Source organism: Strongylocentrotus purpuratus, unplaced genomic scaffold (genome assembly GCF_000002235.5).
Source record: "Strongylocentrotus purpuratus isolate Spur 01 unplaced genomic scaffold, Spur_5.0 spur5_contig_857, whole genome shotgun sequence".
Classification (NCBI taxonomy): Eukaryota; Metazoa; Echinodermata; class Echinoidea; order Camarodonta; family Strongylocentrotidae; genus Strongylocentrotus; species Strongylocentrotus purpuratus.
In genome coordinates this window covers 142,432-159,719 of record NW_022145565.1, presented here as the reverse complement: position 1 = coordinate 159,719, position 17,288 = coordinate 142,432, and the positions used below count along the sequence as shown (strand labels likewise).

The 17,288-nt window shown below is 34.8% G+C and overlaps 1 protein-coding gene across 3 annotated transcripts in view; it reads left to right on the top strand.

Moving 5' to 3' along the window:
* The first annotated feature begins 1,685 nt into the window (after positions 1-1,685).
* LOC115928868 (oxysterol-binding protein-related protein 6-like) overlaps positions 1,686-17,288 on the top strand; it is a 59,260-nt gene continuing 43,657 nt past the window's right edge. For 2 of the 3 annotated variants that reach the window (XM_030996892.1, XM_030996884.1), the window contains exons 1-2: positions 1,686-1,842; positions 6,999-7,115. In XM_030996892.1, coding sequence (XP_030852752.1) covers positions 7,044-7,115 — 72 coding nt within the window. In that variant the 5' untranslated portion in view covers positions 1,686-1,842; positions 6,999-7,043. Of the gene's footprint in view, positions 1,843-6,998; positions 7,116-13,251; positions 13,277-17,288 lie in introns of those variants that run through there. The other variant, XM_030996897.1, reaches the window with a different exon arrangement.

Sequence of the window (17,288 nt, the reverse complement as noted above, 5' to 3'; positions counted from 1 at the left end):
AACAATAAATAACAAAACAGATAAGCAAATGACAAAAAATATTTATGAGGAAGTAAACCAATTAATGCACCTATAATTACACCTACAAAATTAATTGACATTACATATAACAAATTGTTATCTTTACAGTGTAATGCACTTGGAGAGCAAAATAATTATTCTGCTTTTATTTATTAAAGGGACTTGGTAACATTATTCAGATGAGAGATAGTGGTGCTAAGGTAGTGACTTCAATGCTAAATGTACAATTAAAGATAATCTGAAAATTTGAGTGAAAACGGACCATTATTCATGGTACAAATTGGGAAAAACTGATCTGATCGATTCCTTAATTTTCCCAACTATATTATTACAATTTAATTACATTTTAGGTGAATGGAAATCGTCACAAAGCAATAAAATGGCTTTACATTCCATTCCAGACATTTAAGTGTTGACAGATTTTTTATAGCCTGTTTTATGTCTTTTTTTTCATGGAAAAAGTTGGGAAAATTCAAAAATGGTTGGGAGAATTAAATGTTAATCACTGTTAGAGGGTGTCATACATCGACTCCTTCAAAGAAAACCATAGATATCTTCGTGGTTTGAGAATTTTTTTCAGGATTTTTGGCATGTCAGGGGGTTAGTACAGTAAAAGGAATATAGTAAATAACATTTTATACAAAAATTAAGCAAATTTTTTTTTCATCAACCTTCAAAAATGTCCAGGCGCCGATCCAGGAATTTCTTGCCCGGGGGGGGGGGGGGGGGGGATCGGGGCACACTGTGTGAAAGATAACACATATATATATTTTTTTTAGTCCCAAAAAAAATCGCAACGACTCAGCCAGCCGCTGAATAAGCGGGGGGGGGGGGGGGGGGGGGGGGGGAAGAGGACACTTTTTTTTTGGTCACGAAATTTTACATTTTACATTTTGGTCCGTTGGGGGGCATACCGGTAGGCATATTTTTTTTTTGGCTGGGGGGGGGGGAGGGGGGGAGGGGGGGGGGGAGGGGGGGGGGGGGCACGCCCCTGTTTTTCAGTATATTTTGGGCGAATTTAGGGCTGATTCTAACAAGAAAGAGGACAATTTTTTCGGGGGGGGGGGGTCCCAAAAAAATCGCAACAACTCAGCCAGCTGCTGAATAAGCGGGGGGGGGGGGGGGTAAGGGGACACTTTTTGGTCTTTAAAAAAAAAATTACCAAGGGTGGGGGGGTTTCCTCAGAAATACACACGTAAAAAAAACCAAGAGGGGGGGGGGGGGGTTTAACCCCCCCCCCTGCGTACGCAAAAATACACACATACAAAAAACCAAAAGGGAGGGGGGTTTTTCCCCTGAATGCCACGCCAATATACGCTCCGCTTGCTTTGCTCGCTTTACTCTACCTGATCATAAATACTTTAGCCCCCCCCCCCCCACTTTGAAGTAACATGTAAGAGTGGGGGGGGGGGTGATGCGTGTTTTTTTTATCTGCCCCCCCCAAACGTTTTTGCTCATTACGCCAATGCTCTCTCGTCCCTCGCATTTCGTCCCGCGCCCCCCGGTCATGAAAAGAAATCTCTGCCCCTGCCTACCGGTATGTTTCTCTTGTGAAACTTAAATTTATCACTCATGGTTTTGTTTTAGAAATATCTTCACATGTATTCTACCGCTGACTCGAAGGAAATATAATTTTCAATTTTCGCGTGCGCAATTAATGCAACACTTGTTTTGCACTTCCTGTCGATACAGTGCGCCTGCCGTCGGTTCGGAGCTCCGGGACTCTTAATCCACCGAATTTTGCCTGTTTAACCCTCTTGATCACTACCTGGTGTAATTTTAGAGCAGCTGATTGATTGAAAATAATATTCTAGCGGACAGGTAAGGATTTGACTCGAAGAAATCTTTATATCAAGAATGTATCTAAAGTTTTTATTTCTTTACGGATTCGCACGATTGTCTAGCCCACAGGGCCTACGGGCAGCTGGATGGTAGGCCACGGAAGGTTATGGCCAGAGTAGAGCTGACGTGGCCGGTACTCCGTACCGCACATTGAACACGAGTGGGGAGTGGGCGGGTCGGTTTCATTCTTTATTGATTGTTCAGACAATAATGATAATTTTGAAGATTGATCAAGGCCAACCAAATTTCACAAGTCTTACTTATCTTCCTAGTCCTACTCCTAGCTAGACCGAATTTTCCGTCTCTTTCGTTCGTTAGCCTCTTATTGGGGTAGGGTCGGCTCTCTCTTTAGAGACGGAAACCGTCTATACACATTCCCTTGATAACGCCACGGCCATTTCAGGTCGTAGCGTTTTGCCCCCAAAATCCCCCAAAATGTCATTTTACCTCGTGCATATCCACATGTAAATTAGGCCTAGGCTATAATACATCGGTTCCACTTAACAACTTGACTGAAATAATCAGTTTAATAGTCCCTTTTTAGGAAATTATGGGTCAAAATCGAAATCCATTTTGAAAATCTTTTTCAACATGGATTTCGATTTTGACCCATAAATTCCTAAAAAGGGACTATTAAACTGATTATTTCAGTCAAGTTGGTAAGTGGAACTGATTTATTATAGCCTAGGCCTAATTTACAATATAACATGCAAGAGGTAAAATGACATTTTGGGGGATTTTGGGGGCAAAACGCTACGACCTGAAATGGCCGTGGCGTTATCAAGGGAATGTGTATAGACGGTTTCCGTCTCTAAAGAGAGAGCCGGCCGACCCTACCCCAATAAGAGGCTAACGAACGAAAGAGACGGAAAATTCGGTCTAACTCCTAGCATGCTAGAGTGCAATTCATAAGAGTAAGACCATAGCCAGTTATTTATGAATTCCCTGGCTTGGCCTTGTTATTGCCTGGGCTAGCCTTAAGGTAGACCGAATTTTCCGTCTCTTTCGTTCGTTAGCCTCTTATTGGGGTAGGGTCGGCCGGCTCTCTCTTTAGAGACGGAAACCGTTTAATCACATGTCCTTGCTAACGCCACGACCAACTCTGGTCGTAGCGTTTTGCCCCCAAAATCCCTCAAAATGTAATTTTACCTCATTCATTGATTATTTAAACTTAGGAGAAGGTTTTACTACCTCGGTTCCACTTACCAAATTTGACTGTATAATGCGTTTAATGGTCCCTTTTCAGGAAATTACGGGTCTAAATTGACAGCCGTGTTGAAAGTCATGCAGTGGTGTTCCGTAGTCTTCCTGCGTATGTTGTTATTTTTTATTTATCTAAATCTCATCCCTTCTAGTCTGTGCGCAAGGCAAAAATGATTATGAAGGAGATGCTGTGATAACGTCATTACGAACTCGTAGCTCGTGCACATTGATTTCCATGCATGTCCTTTTCAATTAGTGCTGTAACATCACGGATATCTCCAATTCCGTTTAACCGCCAGTCAAAACCGGACGGTTTTCGGTTAAACGATTTAAAAAAATAAAATAAAAAAAAAAAAAAAAAAAAAAAAAAAAAAAAAAATCGTTTTTTTTTTTTTTTTTTTTTTTTTTTTTTTTTTTTATTTTTTTTTTACCGACTCTGTCGGCAACTTTCATTTAACTGCGAGGTGCATTTAAAGGGGCCGATTTGTGCTTGTGAACTTGTCACAAATAATAGTAACAATGTTGTTTTTAGAAGAATGTGTAAGATCATTAATATAAATTAAAAACAGTAGAGGACCTAGGACAGAACCTTGTGTAAAAGTTGGATGAATTATTATTATAAACTACATATTGAGATGATGAGATCTATTACAAAGATTACTTTCAAACCAAGATGACAGACAAATTGGAGTGTTGTTCTAGTTTTAGGGTGGTGAGTCAACACACAGATTACTGAGCTGGGAGACATTGCCAGGCATAGTGCCAGGTGGAGGGGCATAAATCGAAACTTTAAAAAAAAAAAAAAAAAAAAAAAAAAAAAAAAAAAAAATTATAAAAAAAAAAAAAAAAAAAAATATTAAAAAAAAAAAAAAAAAAAAAAAAAAAAAAAATCGGGAAAACGAAACCGTCCAATTGAAAACGGAATCCGCCATGGGCGGTCGGATACCGGACGGTTAAACGTTTGACTACAGCACTATTTTCAATACATTGAATATTTGTATTTTAGTGCTGACAAAATAATATTAAATCTATCGTTTTTAATCCCTTGGTTCTTGAAATGTTTTTCTTTTGATTGTTCATTTCATTTTTCACACCCTACAAGTACATACCGATGGTGGGTTGCGGGCAGGAGGGCGCACGCCTGTATAAAGTTATTTGAATAACTTCTTAATCTTACAAACAATATGTCAATGTTCTTTCGTTTATACAGCTACATTTCTTTAGAACAATCTCCCCCTTTAAATTTGCAATGCTAGTTCTCAAAGTTTTTAAAGCAATGCTGAAAACACATCTCTTTAAGTCTTGTTCCTGAATAGCCCTCTGACCTTTACTTTTTATATTTTTTGTAGATTAACGTAGGATACTATTAACTTATGAACTATTTGTATTTTGGTTTAAGTGATCTGTAATTATATACATGTACATGAATTATTTTCATTTGCAAAGTTTAATGTTAATTGATTTGGGTTAATTAATTTGTACCGTAAATCGTATCAGACTCACCCCTATTTTTGTTGCCAACTCTGTAGGCAGCAAGCCAGGTCCGAGTTCAAAAACTCACGCTGGAAAGGACCTTCATTTTACTGCGAGGTGCAGTGGAAGGCTCCGATTAGTGCTTGTGAACTTGTCACAAATATTAATAACAATGTCATTTTTAAAACTAAAGATGACAGAAGTCTACCGGTAAACAGAAATGCGGACATACAGGTAGTGTTGTTCTAGTTTCCGAGTGGTGAGTCAACACTCCATGTATTTCTGAGCTGGGAGACATTGCCAGGTGCAGGGGCATAAAACGACACTTAATAAAAGAAAAGAACAAAAAAAAAAAAATCAAAAAATCAAAATCAAATCTTGTGCCTGTGTTTACAGACGCACCCCCGACTTTCAATTTATTTTTTTTGGCTGAAAAAAGTTGCGTCTTATTCACAGAGATTTACGGTAATGCAAATTCTGTTTCCTTTACTTATCATTTATTTTTCTTCTAAACTGCTTTAATAGAGACATAATGCAATTTGTGGTATAGAAATATCTTACTATTATTATTATTATAATTTATTATTTTACTGAGCATAGTCGAGTAATTTACAAGATATTGCCAATCAAACTCTTGTTACATTTTTTTGAGACGCACCATATACAAATACTTTACATACAGTACATGTACATGTACATGTAGTTCATGAAAAGGTTGTCCTGATAGAATATAATCAATAAAGCAGTAGAGTGTGTGTATATGTGTGTGTGTGTGTGTAATTGGGTTTTTACAGATGTGTACCTACCTGATCAGATATGATTATTTAGTACGTCTGGGGACCGACTTTGAGACGTGACTCAGTTTCGAACCTGCGTCCTCGGCTGAATCAGTTTGTAACTTCCATTGTTAGCTGGATTACAGGCGCACGCCACAACGCCTAGTAGATGAAAATGAAAAAATAGTCTAGTATCCAGATCATCAGAGATTTCATTTTATCACAGCGACACTCTAAGTGTGAAGAGTAGTACATGTACAGTACATGTAGGTTCACAAATCATATGTTAATGAGTTTGGTTTGATTAATGACCCAACGCTTCCAACGTGATCTAGAGCAAGGTAATCCATCAGTATTGGTTTCTGTTCGGTCTAGTACATATATTTGATAAATTCATGCAATGTAATAAATGAACTACAGGATGCCTTTACAACAGGTTACATTTCATGTCATTTGTTATGCATACATGTGCAAGTACTATACAGGCCAGGGCATATCAATCCAAAGTTAACCCAACTGTGGTAGCTCCTAATTGAAAAGTCATAACCAATAGAGTACCAAAGCTGTGACGTCATCAACATTATTTTTAGAATTTCTAATTTTTTTATTCATTTTCTGATAGAGCATAAAAAATAATATTCAAATGTATTAGCGACTACGGCCGTATAATGGTAGCTGTGACCATGAAAATCTCAGAATATGTAGTTGTGATATATAATTTCCAAACGGGAATAGCTCATCAGTCGATTTTAGTCAAGAAACATTGTTTTATATCTTGACCTTGAGAGGGAGCTATACAACATCAAGAGTTTATTATCTAAAATTTCACAACTTTAGACCCCAGTTCAACTGCGATAACGATCATGTTCATTTGAACCAAATTCATGGCCCCATACCAAAACTTTGTATTACCTTTAAATGTACAATGTGATTATGAACTGTACATGGACATACAGGCCTATATATCCGAGATAAGGAATTTAGATTGGTAAGTACTTGCCGAAAGTATGTCAACATACACTACCCTTTTCAGAAATCCAATGCAATATAGCCTACTGCATGTATAATAACATGAAGGTTTGAGGGAGAACACTCCACTAATTTGATTGAATGTGTAGACAAAATTGATGTGGCAGGACCAATGCATTGCTCGGGAATGCATCCTCAGTCCATCGTTGTTCCATTCCAGCTCATATTTATTTTGTTTATAAAGGAGGGGGAGGGATAGAGGAAACCAGGAGAGGATTGATGAAAGCTTCAGTTTTCAGTTGTAAAGAATCGTCAAAACAAAGGTGAAATAATAGAAACAGTGAAGAAAGTTTCTTATTTCATTAATTACCTGTGAAACATTTGTATTGTTTTTTAAAGATTTAAAGAATTTAGGGAGATGTAAACAACTCTTTGAACAATGTAATTCTGTACATGTACTATTGTACTTGCATAATAAATTCTAGCTTCCAGAATAATTTTCATAATTTCATTTCAACACACACCAAGGCAGTTTGTTATCTACTCCAGTCCAAACGTTGGTTTTGTGTCATATTATCAATCATCAGCACAGTTTAGCGTATTGTACTAGTATCCTATTATGTATGTTTTCAAGCAGGGAGTTTTGGTATAAACATCTTTATCATAACAGGATGTAAACAATGTCATAGAATCTTTTAATCCCTTCTCTTTCAGGTCAGACGACCAATACCATGCGATGGAGTGATATCATGCGATAGTATGGAGGATTTGGATATTAAAGATAAAAGACTGCGTTTGCAGAGACATGCACCAAGCACTTCTCCAATTCCGGTAAGCTTTTTTCTGATTTAATGCCAAGATTCACAATTTTTTTGCATTTAATATAGAAATATTAAAATTAAATCCCCAACAATAGTTACATCATTCATTGGTTGTCATATACAGAAAATGCTTAAGATGTTTAGGTTGAGTTAATTAACTCTTTCAAATATGAAATCAACCAGGAGAAGAAGAAAAGAGAATGTCCTTTCAGCAAAAAAACAAACATTATTTTGCATTCAAATTCAAATTCAAATTCACATTTATTCGGCAAAAGATAAAAACATCAAAATGAAATCATTACAAATGAAATCATTATAAATAAATACCGGGATTGCTAAAATAAGTTAAAAACTTGTAAACAAGCAACCCCAAACATAAAAACATACAGATACTATACAATACAATAAGATGAAATACGATACAATACAATACAATACAATAATAATAATGTTTCATGCTAACAAAATATATGAATCAATTATGTATTTCAATAAATCAATAAGTGGCAAGTATTGTTCTTTTCAGTTTAAGTTTAAATGCGTTCTGGTTCTTAATACCCTTTAAATAACTTGACATGGAGTTCCATTTGTGAGGACCTTGATATCTAATTGATTTATTTTGCAAAAATGAGTTAGTGAATTTTGGTAGATGGAAGTCATTTTTTTTCTTGTATTAAAGGAGTGGACATCCGAGTTCAAATGAAAACTGTCATAAAACGTTACTGGTAGCAAATTATTTTGGAGTTTGTACATAAATAATAAAGTCCGTTGAGAACGAATATCTGGAAGTTTGAGTAAATTTAAGGATTTAAATAATGAAGAGGTGTGCGCCCTGAATGAAGCATTGCAGCACAACCGAACAGCCCGCTTTTGAAGTATGATAAGGGGCTTTAATAAATTATTAGACGTTCTCGCCCAAACTAAATTACAGTACGTTAAGTAAGGATATATGAGAGTGTAGTAAAGAGAAAGCATGGTAGAGGATGGTAGAAAACTTTTGAGCTTATTCATTACACCGACTTGGGACCGAATCTTCCTGGAAATTAATTCAATGTGTTTTGCCCATGTAAGTTTGTTGTCAATGGCAACTCCTAAAAAATTGGCAAATTGTACTTGGTCAATACAGTTACCATCTATTGTCAGATTAACATTTTCAATTAAAGTATCATTTTTTTTACCAAAGTTAAATATCATGAACTTTGTTTTGGTCTGATTAATTTTTAATTTATTTGATGAAAACCAGCTAGCAACCTTTTGAAGTTCAACATTGGCTTCGAAAATTAAGTCTTTCAAATTTTTACCAGAATAAAAGATGTTTGTGTCATCGGCATACAGTACATAATGTAATTTCCTTGAAGACTCAACAATGTCATTTATGAAGAGCAAAAATAATAACGGGCCCAAGATACTACCTTGAGGAACACCTTGCTTCATTAATAGCAATTCAGAGTCAGATTCATTATAATTTACAAATTGTGTTCTATTAGACAGATAACTTTGGAACCATTCCAATGGAATGCCTCTAATTCCATAAAAACTTAATTTTCTTAATAAGATTTTGTGATCCAAACAATCGAATGCCTTGCTAAGGTCTACATACACTCCTAAAGCTATCTCTTTTTTTTTCATAAAATTTGTACAAAAGTTCGGATGCAAAAAGTAAAGCTGACTCTGTTGAATAACATTTTCGAAACCCAAACTGTTCCGAAAAAATAATTGAATGCTTATGAAGGAAAGTAGATAATCGATTGTACATTAGTCTTTCTAAAATCTTGGAAAAAGTCGAAAGCAATGATATTGGGCGATAGTTCGATAAATCATGTATATCACCTTTCTTAAATAAAGGTATGACTTTTGAAACTTTCATTGAATCAGGAAATGTTCCAGACATAAATGATAAATTAAACACATGGGTTAAAGGTTCAACAATATAGGAAATTAACTTCTTTATAACGTATGGTGACATATCATCCACCCCACATGAGTGTTTATTTTTCAAGGAAGAAGATAACTTCAAGATCTCATTTCGATCTGTTGGTGAAAGAAACAAAGAATGCGTTACGCTGGTTTTCAAATAGTCACGAAAGCATCCGGTGGTCTGGGGATCATCAAAACAACCAGCATTAACGAAAAACGAGTTAAATGCATTTGCAATTGCTTTTGGTTCAGTAAGCCTTACACCATCTTTACGAATGAATGAGGGTAATTTCGATTTACTATCTTTACCAAGCAGGTTGTTCAGAGTTTTCCAAGTGTTCTTTAAATCATGGCGATTTGATTCAAGCTTTTCAGCAAAGTAGTTCTTTTTGGAGACACGTATAATGTGAGTAAGCCTATTTCTGAAAGATGTGTACTTTTTCTTCACGGAGGGGTTTTTCAGTTTTAAATACCACTTATACAAGCGTTCCTTTCTACCAATGGATTTGAGAATGCCTTTCGTAATCCATGGTTTTTTGGATGATCTACATGTACGTCTATCCTTACCAGGTATTGTTTTCGAATGCTTTGAAATCATCTGTTTAAAATCTTGAATAAAGGTATCGTAAGCTTCGTTGACATTGGTTTTGGATGTTACCAAAGACCAATCATACAATGCTAAATCTTCACACAATGAGTTAAAGTCTATTCGGAGTTTAACTTGACTCGCATTGTTCCTATTCAAGTGGGTGTGGTAATTTGGTGGTAAAGAGTTCGTTACTTGAAAGATTGGAAAGTGATCAGACACATCTGAATACAAAATACCAGGCAGGATTGGCTTATTCAAAACATTTGTAAAGATGTTGTCAATACAATATAAGTGTTTATTAACATTGTAACATACATGTACATGTACTATACATCCAGGTCTACAATATTATTTGTTTGTTTGGTTTTACAGCGCATAATAACATCATGTAGATTATCATTTTTCTGCTATTCATAATTGATTGCCTCTATATACCTTCATGTATTTTAGAGGGTAGATGTACAGGTGTATTATGTATGGTTGGTGAGAACAGGTGACCTTGTACTTTATGCTTCATAGAGTTCTGAGTGGTAGTGAGTATAAGCATGAAGCTTTGAATAAATTACAAGGTAAGGCTCTCACCGCTCTATGGTTAGTCACTAGTATACAGTACATGATAGGGATGTGGATGAGTCTCAGTAAATTAGTTTGGAAGGGGGGGGGGGGGGGGCTGTAGACCTGTAAAAGGATAAAATTGTATCTTTAGTATGCTTCAATACCTCCTTTTGTAAAACACCATTCCTCGTTCTGCATGATTCCTCCTAAATTGAATTGAATTGAATTGAATTGAAAAACCATTTAATGCAACAGCAAGGCATTTTTACCATTTCCATTTTATTGTACCGGTATAATTTCTGACAATGAAATTTACGGTTTCTGTAATTTTCATTTGTCCCAAGGAATGTTACCTGAATGACAAGGTTCCGCTGTACCAGTCTTCAAAGTTCAAAGACTAAATAACTTTTCAGAGCCAATTTTTAGCATAGTACTTCCCTTTCTCCCATCCCCAAGAGGTACATGTACATGTATGCATAGTTAAACTATTGCTTATGGAATGAATAAAGGTCATCTTTCGTGTTTCATGTCAATTTACGGAAGGATCTTTCTTTACTCAAATACTGTACATCATACAGTACATCATACATTTGAGATTAAGACTGAAAGGTCTACACAGTATGCACCTTGCATAGTGATGATAATATACAGCACGGTATGCAGAGATATTGACACAACTTGGATGGGTCAATAGAATTAGAGGATCTACTGTACAGTACACCATCACTCAGGGCATTAGGTAGAAATAGATGCCTGCCTGCTAGTTACTCCATTATGCAAATTTCATCCTGGTTATGTCAATATGGATTAAACTAAAAGAGAGAGAGATAGATACAGTACATGTACAAATTGTAAGTATTAAAAGGGGGAAAATTCAGTGATGACAAATGTTTGTTTCATTTTAAAGAATTTTAATACTAATAGAAACCAGTTTATATTTGGTTGGCTGTGAAACTATCCCGAGTTTCTATTTTTACCCTGTATAATTACATGTACCAGTAGGCTTAATATTGACAATGTAGCGGCACTAAAAACGAATGTTACAGGACTTCCAAATTTGTTTTGTTTTGTTTTAGGAAACAAATTTTGTGATTTCAGTCAAATTTGTTTTTTAGTTTTTTGCTTGAATCATCTGTGCATTGGAGAGATTCATGTTGCATATTGTGTTATAGCCCACATACCCTGTACAGTGAGGGTGTGTTGTGGGAGTGAATTTTGTTTTAGTTTGTAGGTTTGGGTTCAATGAACCAGGGAGGTGGGAGGACACCTCCCTGAATGAACATACCCAATGAAGGTATTTGACCTTTTCAAGATTAGAAAGCCTCAAATATTTTAGAGAACTTATTCCCTCAAACTCCATGCCAAATCTGGATTCTACAGATGTTTGAAGAATTATATTTTGCACATCAGTGTATTCATTGATAAAACAGAGAATTTTTCAGTAATAATAGTTTGTTTGGTTCCAATATTTGTTATTCTATTTCTTTATAAGAAAGAGGGCATTGAACAGGATTTTTTTTTATGGAAGAGCGTACATTACTAATCTGAAGCTTTATTGTCCCACACTTTCTTCAGCAGGTGAAAATATTAATTTCTAGGGGTATTTAAGAAATTCAGTCTGATCTACATACAACATGTACATGTATGTTCTTGTTGAAATTTATATTTGTTGTATTTTCTTTCTGTTTATCAAATATTAAAACAAACTTGTTTCAAGCATTATTGTACATGTAGTGTTGGGTTGTTTCCACTAATTATTCCAACAAATCATGTCGGAGATTTATCATTCATCAAGGAATATCGATATGAAATATTGAGTGATGGAGGTCTTAATTCTTACTAGTAGTAGTACACAATTTGAAGTAGGAACTATTTAGGATATAATACATGTGTAAATATTGATCTTAATCAGCTTAAAGTACAAAGATTATCCAAGCTAATGGAAGCAGTAACAGCCAAGCAACCAGTGAGTGTCTATTACATGTTTGCTTTAATAGTTAACTTGACAAATCTGAATGGCACTACATACATGTACATTCTTGGTTCTTTGGTTTGCAACTTTGTACCAGGATATGAAATATAATTATTAAAATAGTGATTATATGATTGCAATGTGTTGATAATTATTATACGTTTACCGGTAGTCTTTTTCATAATATAAGAAAAATATTTACACAATAAATAATGCAATACTGTAGATGAGGATGATGATAATTGTGATGATGAAATATTTATTCTTTTACTACATGTACAGGTGTATGTACACTGTAACTGTGATAATTATGATAATAGTTGTTTCATTTAGTTCTTAAAATCATGATAAATACAGTGAATTCTTTACAGGTTCCCTTTGATTGGATTATAATCAGATTAATGAATTAAAACTCTTATTTGTAGGTTGTTCTAAAAACTGTAGTTTGAAATCAGTGCTGATCACTAATTATGCTTAGCATTGTCAGAATTGATAACATTGTTTATTTATTGCAGTCACAATCATAGCTGATGTGAGATTTACTAATTCTTTATTACCTTTTTAAAATTTTGTATTCAAAGGTTTCAACTTAAAGACATGATGCCATGGCTTAAATGTCATCAATGTCATGCTGAGTGAAGCTGTTGTATTTTGTGTGCCGAGTAGCTACATGTAGAAGGGTGTTAACTCTGTGACAAAGTGTAAGAGTTAAAGCCCTTTGGCCCTTAGCAGATAATTAGTATGCTACATGTAGATCTCACATCACATTGGCTTTTTGTCTCTCTTAATGAATCAGTAACCTTATGAATGAATGCAAGCTCAAAAAGTGTGCCTTCATTATGTCTGCAGTTTGTGATGAATTATTTCCCAGCCTAATTTCACATTTCAATGATTTCATACAGAGTAGCAAACATTTAAATACGGAAAAAGATGATACCGAATATGGTATATTTTGTGAAGCAACATTTTTCATGATCCATTATCACAACTTTAATAGTATAAAAAACTTCTATTTCCCATGCATCATTCCATGTAAAGCTGTTTCCATCGCTAACCTATCACTCTATCTTTATGTCCGTTTTGAATGAAGGAATCTTAGAATACTGTAAGAAGAAAAGAGATTAAAAACATTGACTAGGTAAGTTCATGAAACTCATTTTTATCCACCGCCTTCACACTCAATATGGAATGCTTGAAATGCTCACTTCATTTCTGCTTCAAAAGTGTATTTATTGCATGATATGTGTTTGTTATCACTTGTAATGTACATGTATGTACATGTAGCTTAGCGAACCATTTATCATCGATGCTACATTTATGTATCTGCTGACAATATTCATTTAGCTTGACAAAAAATACAGCCTTTTAATTCCCAAATTCACTCATCCGACAAAGAACCTTGCAGCATATCATTATACGGAACTGCTGATGCCCATTTAGAAAGAGCACTGCATTAAAAATGTATTATGTATTGTGTATTATATTCTCATACTGTACATGTACATGTGTATTTAGATTCAATTTAAAGCCCCTCTAAAGTGTTGGAAGACCCAAATTCGCCAAAAATTTGATGGCAAAATTTCACTTAATTGTATCATAATATGAAAGAGGACGTCATTTAAGACACATCTGTAATGATTTCAAAACAAATATGTTTGAAGTTGAATATTGATGAAAGAATATACACAAGTTTGGTTTTCTGCCTACAATGTTCTGAAAAACCCATTTTCTTTTTTTTCTTTTTTCTTTTTTTGTAGGGGGGGGGGATCTTTGCAGAAGTGTGTCTTAAATGACATCACTCTTTCACATTATAATACAACTTAAGTGAAATTTTGCCATCAAATTTTGGGGCTCCCAACACTTCAGGGGGCTTTAAGATGCAAATTACATTTCATGCCAATTGAGGCCCATTATTGATCGTATAGAATGTAGACGGCTGATAGCCAAGTCGTAATGGGAATTTTTATTTCGTCAAGTGACTTAATTTATTGGCTCGTTTTCAATGGAAAACTCAATTGAATATCATTCATAAACACATGTACATGTTCAAAGTGCACATCCGTAAGTGAAACAGTGAATCAAAATTCAGAGTAGCTACATACATGTAATTGTATAATTGTATAATTGTATAATTATATTGTGATTGCAACATCATAATAACATCCAAAGTCAAGATTAAGTAAATCTCCATATATGAATTTGAAATGATAATATTATGATATTGATTATTTCATTTTTATTTACGTGTAGTTTTTTCTAAATATTTGTATTTAAAAACTTGAGAATAAATATTTAAAAAAACATTTATGTGCATGTTGTATTAAAGTACTGTTCATAACATCATGCATGGTCATGGGAAATAAATTTGTTGATTTTTAGTTATGGAGCACATATATTTGATTCACCTACTATGCACATTGCACAATAGTATCTCTATGGATTGAATTCACTTTGCATACATTAGATGTTGCTATGTCGGGCAAGCCTCTACCAAGCTTTTCTGTTGTGAAGAGAAACTTTATAAACAAATTGTCATAGAATTATTAAACAGGTCTATTGGAAGTTGAGGTGTCCTGACAGTGATTCTGAGACATGAAAAGCATCTCTGAATATGTACCCTCTTGACATCTTCCCTCTAGACATGTACATGCATGACTATTGCCCCCTAGCTACATGTATCTGACTAATATTCATAGAGTGAGTGCCCCTTCACCTCTATGAATTAATTTCCCCTGCTGCACTACCACATTGTTTTTATGACATTTGTGTGTACAGTGTATGTGCCCCACCAGCATCCTGAAATACAAACAAAACTTCACATAACTGTGTATACTGTACTGTATATCGAGGGTTCGGTGACACAAAGACGTAACTCCATATTTTGCCAAAATGAGTATTTGATATCAAAATGTTCAGAAAAAAAAGTGGGCTTTCCAGGAAACAAAAAGACTTACATGTAACTCCAACCAACACCCCAATTGAAGTCAATGGCTAGTGAAACATAGACTTAACTCCTTATTAAGGCCCAAGTGCTCAGTGACACATAAACCACTTGTTCTCAAAATGGCCAAAATGGAGTAACGTCTTTGTGTCACTGACCCCTCGATATGTAAAATTAAATTGTTCATTCAAGTCGCTTCACCAGAGTAGGCCTACTAGTTTAGTATAATACAGTGTATATCTTGGTCATGTGCACTTTTTATTTTCCAAAGTATTTGCATGGTCATGCTTGTTGTGCATCTTTCACTTAAAGATATTTTATTTCTCTATGTCAACAGTATGCTGTTAGATTCTTGTGTGACTGAATGTATTCTGTGCGAATCTGTATGGATCCTTGAATTCTATACTTTTTGTATAGCTTAAAGCTAATCGTGCACAAATATTAAAAATGATTATGTTCCACTGGTTAGCTTGAATTAGTCTCTTCTCCCCATGAAATATATAACTTATGTAATTATCAAATAAAAATCAAATTCTGAGTTATAAATTCAAGGCACAAGCAAGACTCTGTAATTGTATCGATCCTTAATAAAAGACATTTCAAGTCCTTGTTTATGAATATTAACTTCATGAAAATCTGCCCAAATCACCTTCAGCTTCATTAAAAGCCAAAAAAAAAAAATTTATTAAATAATAATAATATAATATTCTGCTTTTATATAGCGCCCAATACATCAACACAATGATGTGTCTAAGCACTTCACAGATACATTATTACCCCGGTCATCAGATTCAGGCTTACCCGAATAATGTATGCACATTCTCCACTCCCTTGCTCCACTTGCTCATCCAGCCACAATAACTTTTGCATCCTACCGGGTTAAAAACCTAGACTTGACTCCATCTTCGCTTTTGTCATTGTGCATGTATGCCTAATGACTTTACAAATGTAGCTATTGATAAGCCATTGCTCATAATAGTACTTGCATGTGGTCATCAAATAATATATCTATATATTTTTTCATTAGTTTACATCTTTCCAATTTACATACATGCATGTTTTTTCCATTTTACTTTCACTCAGTATAGAACTATTAAATGTATTCATAATTTTACTATATATTAATACCAGTTTTCATCATATGCAAAGGTTAATGCTACCATCCTAACAAGCTGAATTGGGTGAAAACAGTTACACCAGAGAATTATGTTATTACTATTATGTATTAGTCTCAGAAATCAATGATAAATGTACATACATGTACAGAACAAAATGATATTCTGATTTTGTACAGCCTTCATCAATAATGATATAACATTGCTGCACAAAAACACTTCCAGACAGGACTCTAGCTCAAATTGTGGCAGCCAATAACTCCCTGTGTTGGATTTGATATTTCTCAGCAGTTGGTTCTCTACATGTATGCCTGTTCATGCTTTGATCCACATGATTAGTGAGAGCATGACATGATAATAAGCTTGTATTTAATTTATAGCTTATAGAGGAAATTTATATGAATATTGTATACATGTACATGTAAGGAAACATTACAAATATGATTATATCGTGAAAGGGGCATACAATGGATAACGACATTGTTTTGAAGGGGTCAGTTAACACGACAGCTGGCTCCTCATCAATACACACTGATGAGGAGCCCTGCCCAGTTTTACAGTCTTTGTACAGTACAAAACTCAGACGAGACGGGACCAAGATTCTTTATTGATTTTTTTGTTACGAAAATGGTGCTCAAACATCTGTTTCATTATACAACATTTTGTTAATTGATATTTTATCATATGACATTCAGATCAGATAAATATATAAAATTAATGTATAATGCTATAGCACTATACATTCTGTATTGTTTTTGTACAGCCATTCAATGCTAATGGGGTGGAGTTACTATACATGTATATGCAAAACTCCTGTAATAATTTGCCTGTGTTAATACAACACTGTACATGTGTACAGTATATTCATTTAAATGATGTGGTCATGGCATGTGGAAAGCAGGGACTGTGTTGGGGGGGGGGGGGGGGGCTAGGACATTCTAACAATAAACCTGACTTCATGCTCAAGTAGACATTCATTATGAAATTGATACTATCACTTGAGATACTTCACTAATTGCAGCATTAATGTGCAGCTCACATATATTTGCTTTTGATAGTTGTTTTCATTGTCCCAAGGGCAAGTTTTAATAGCT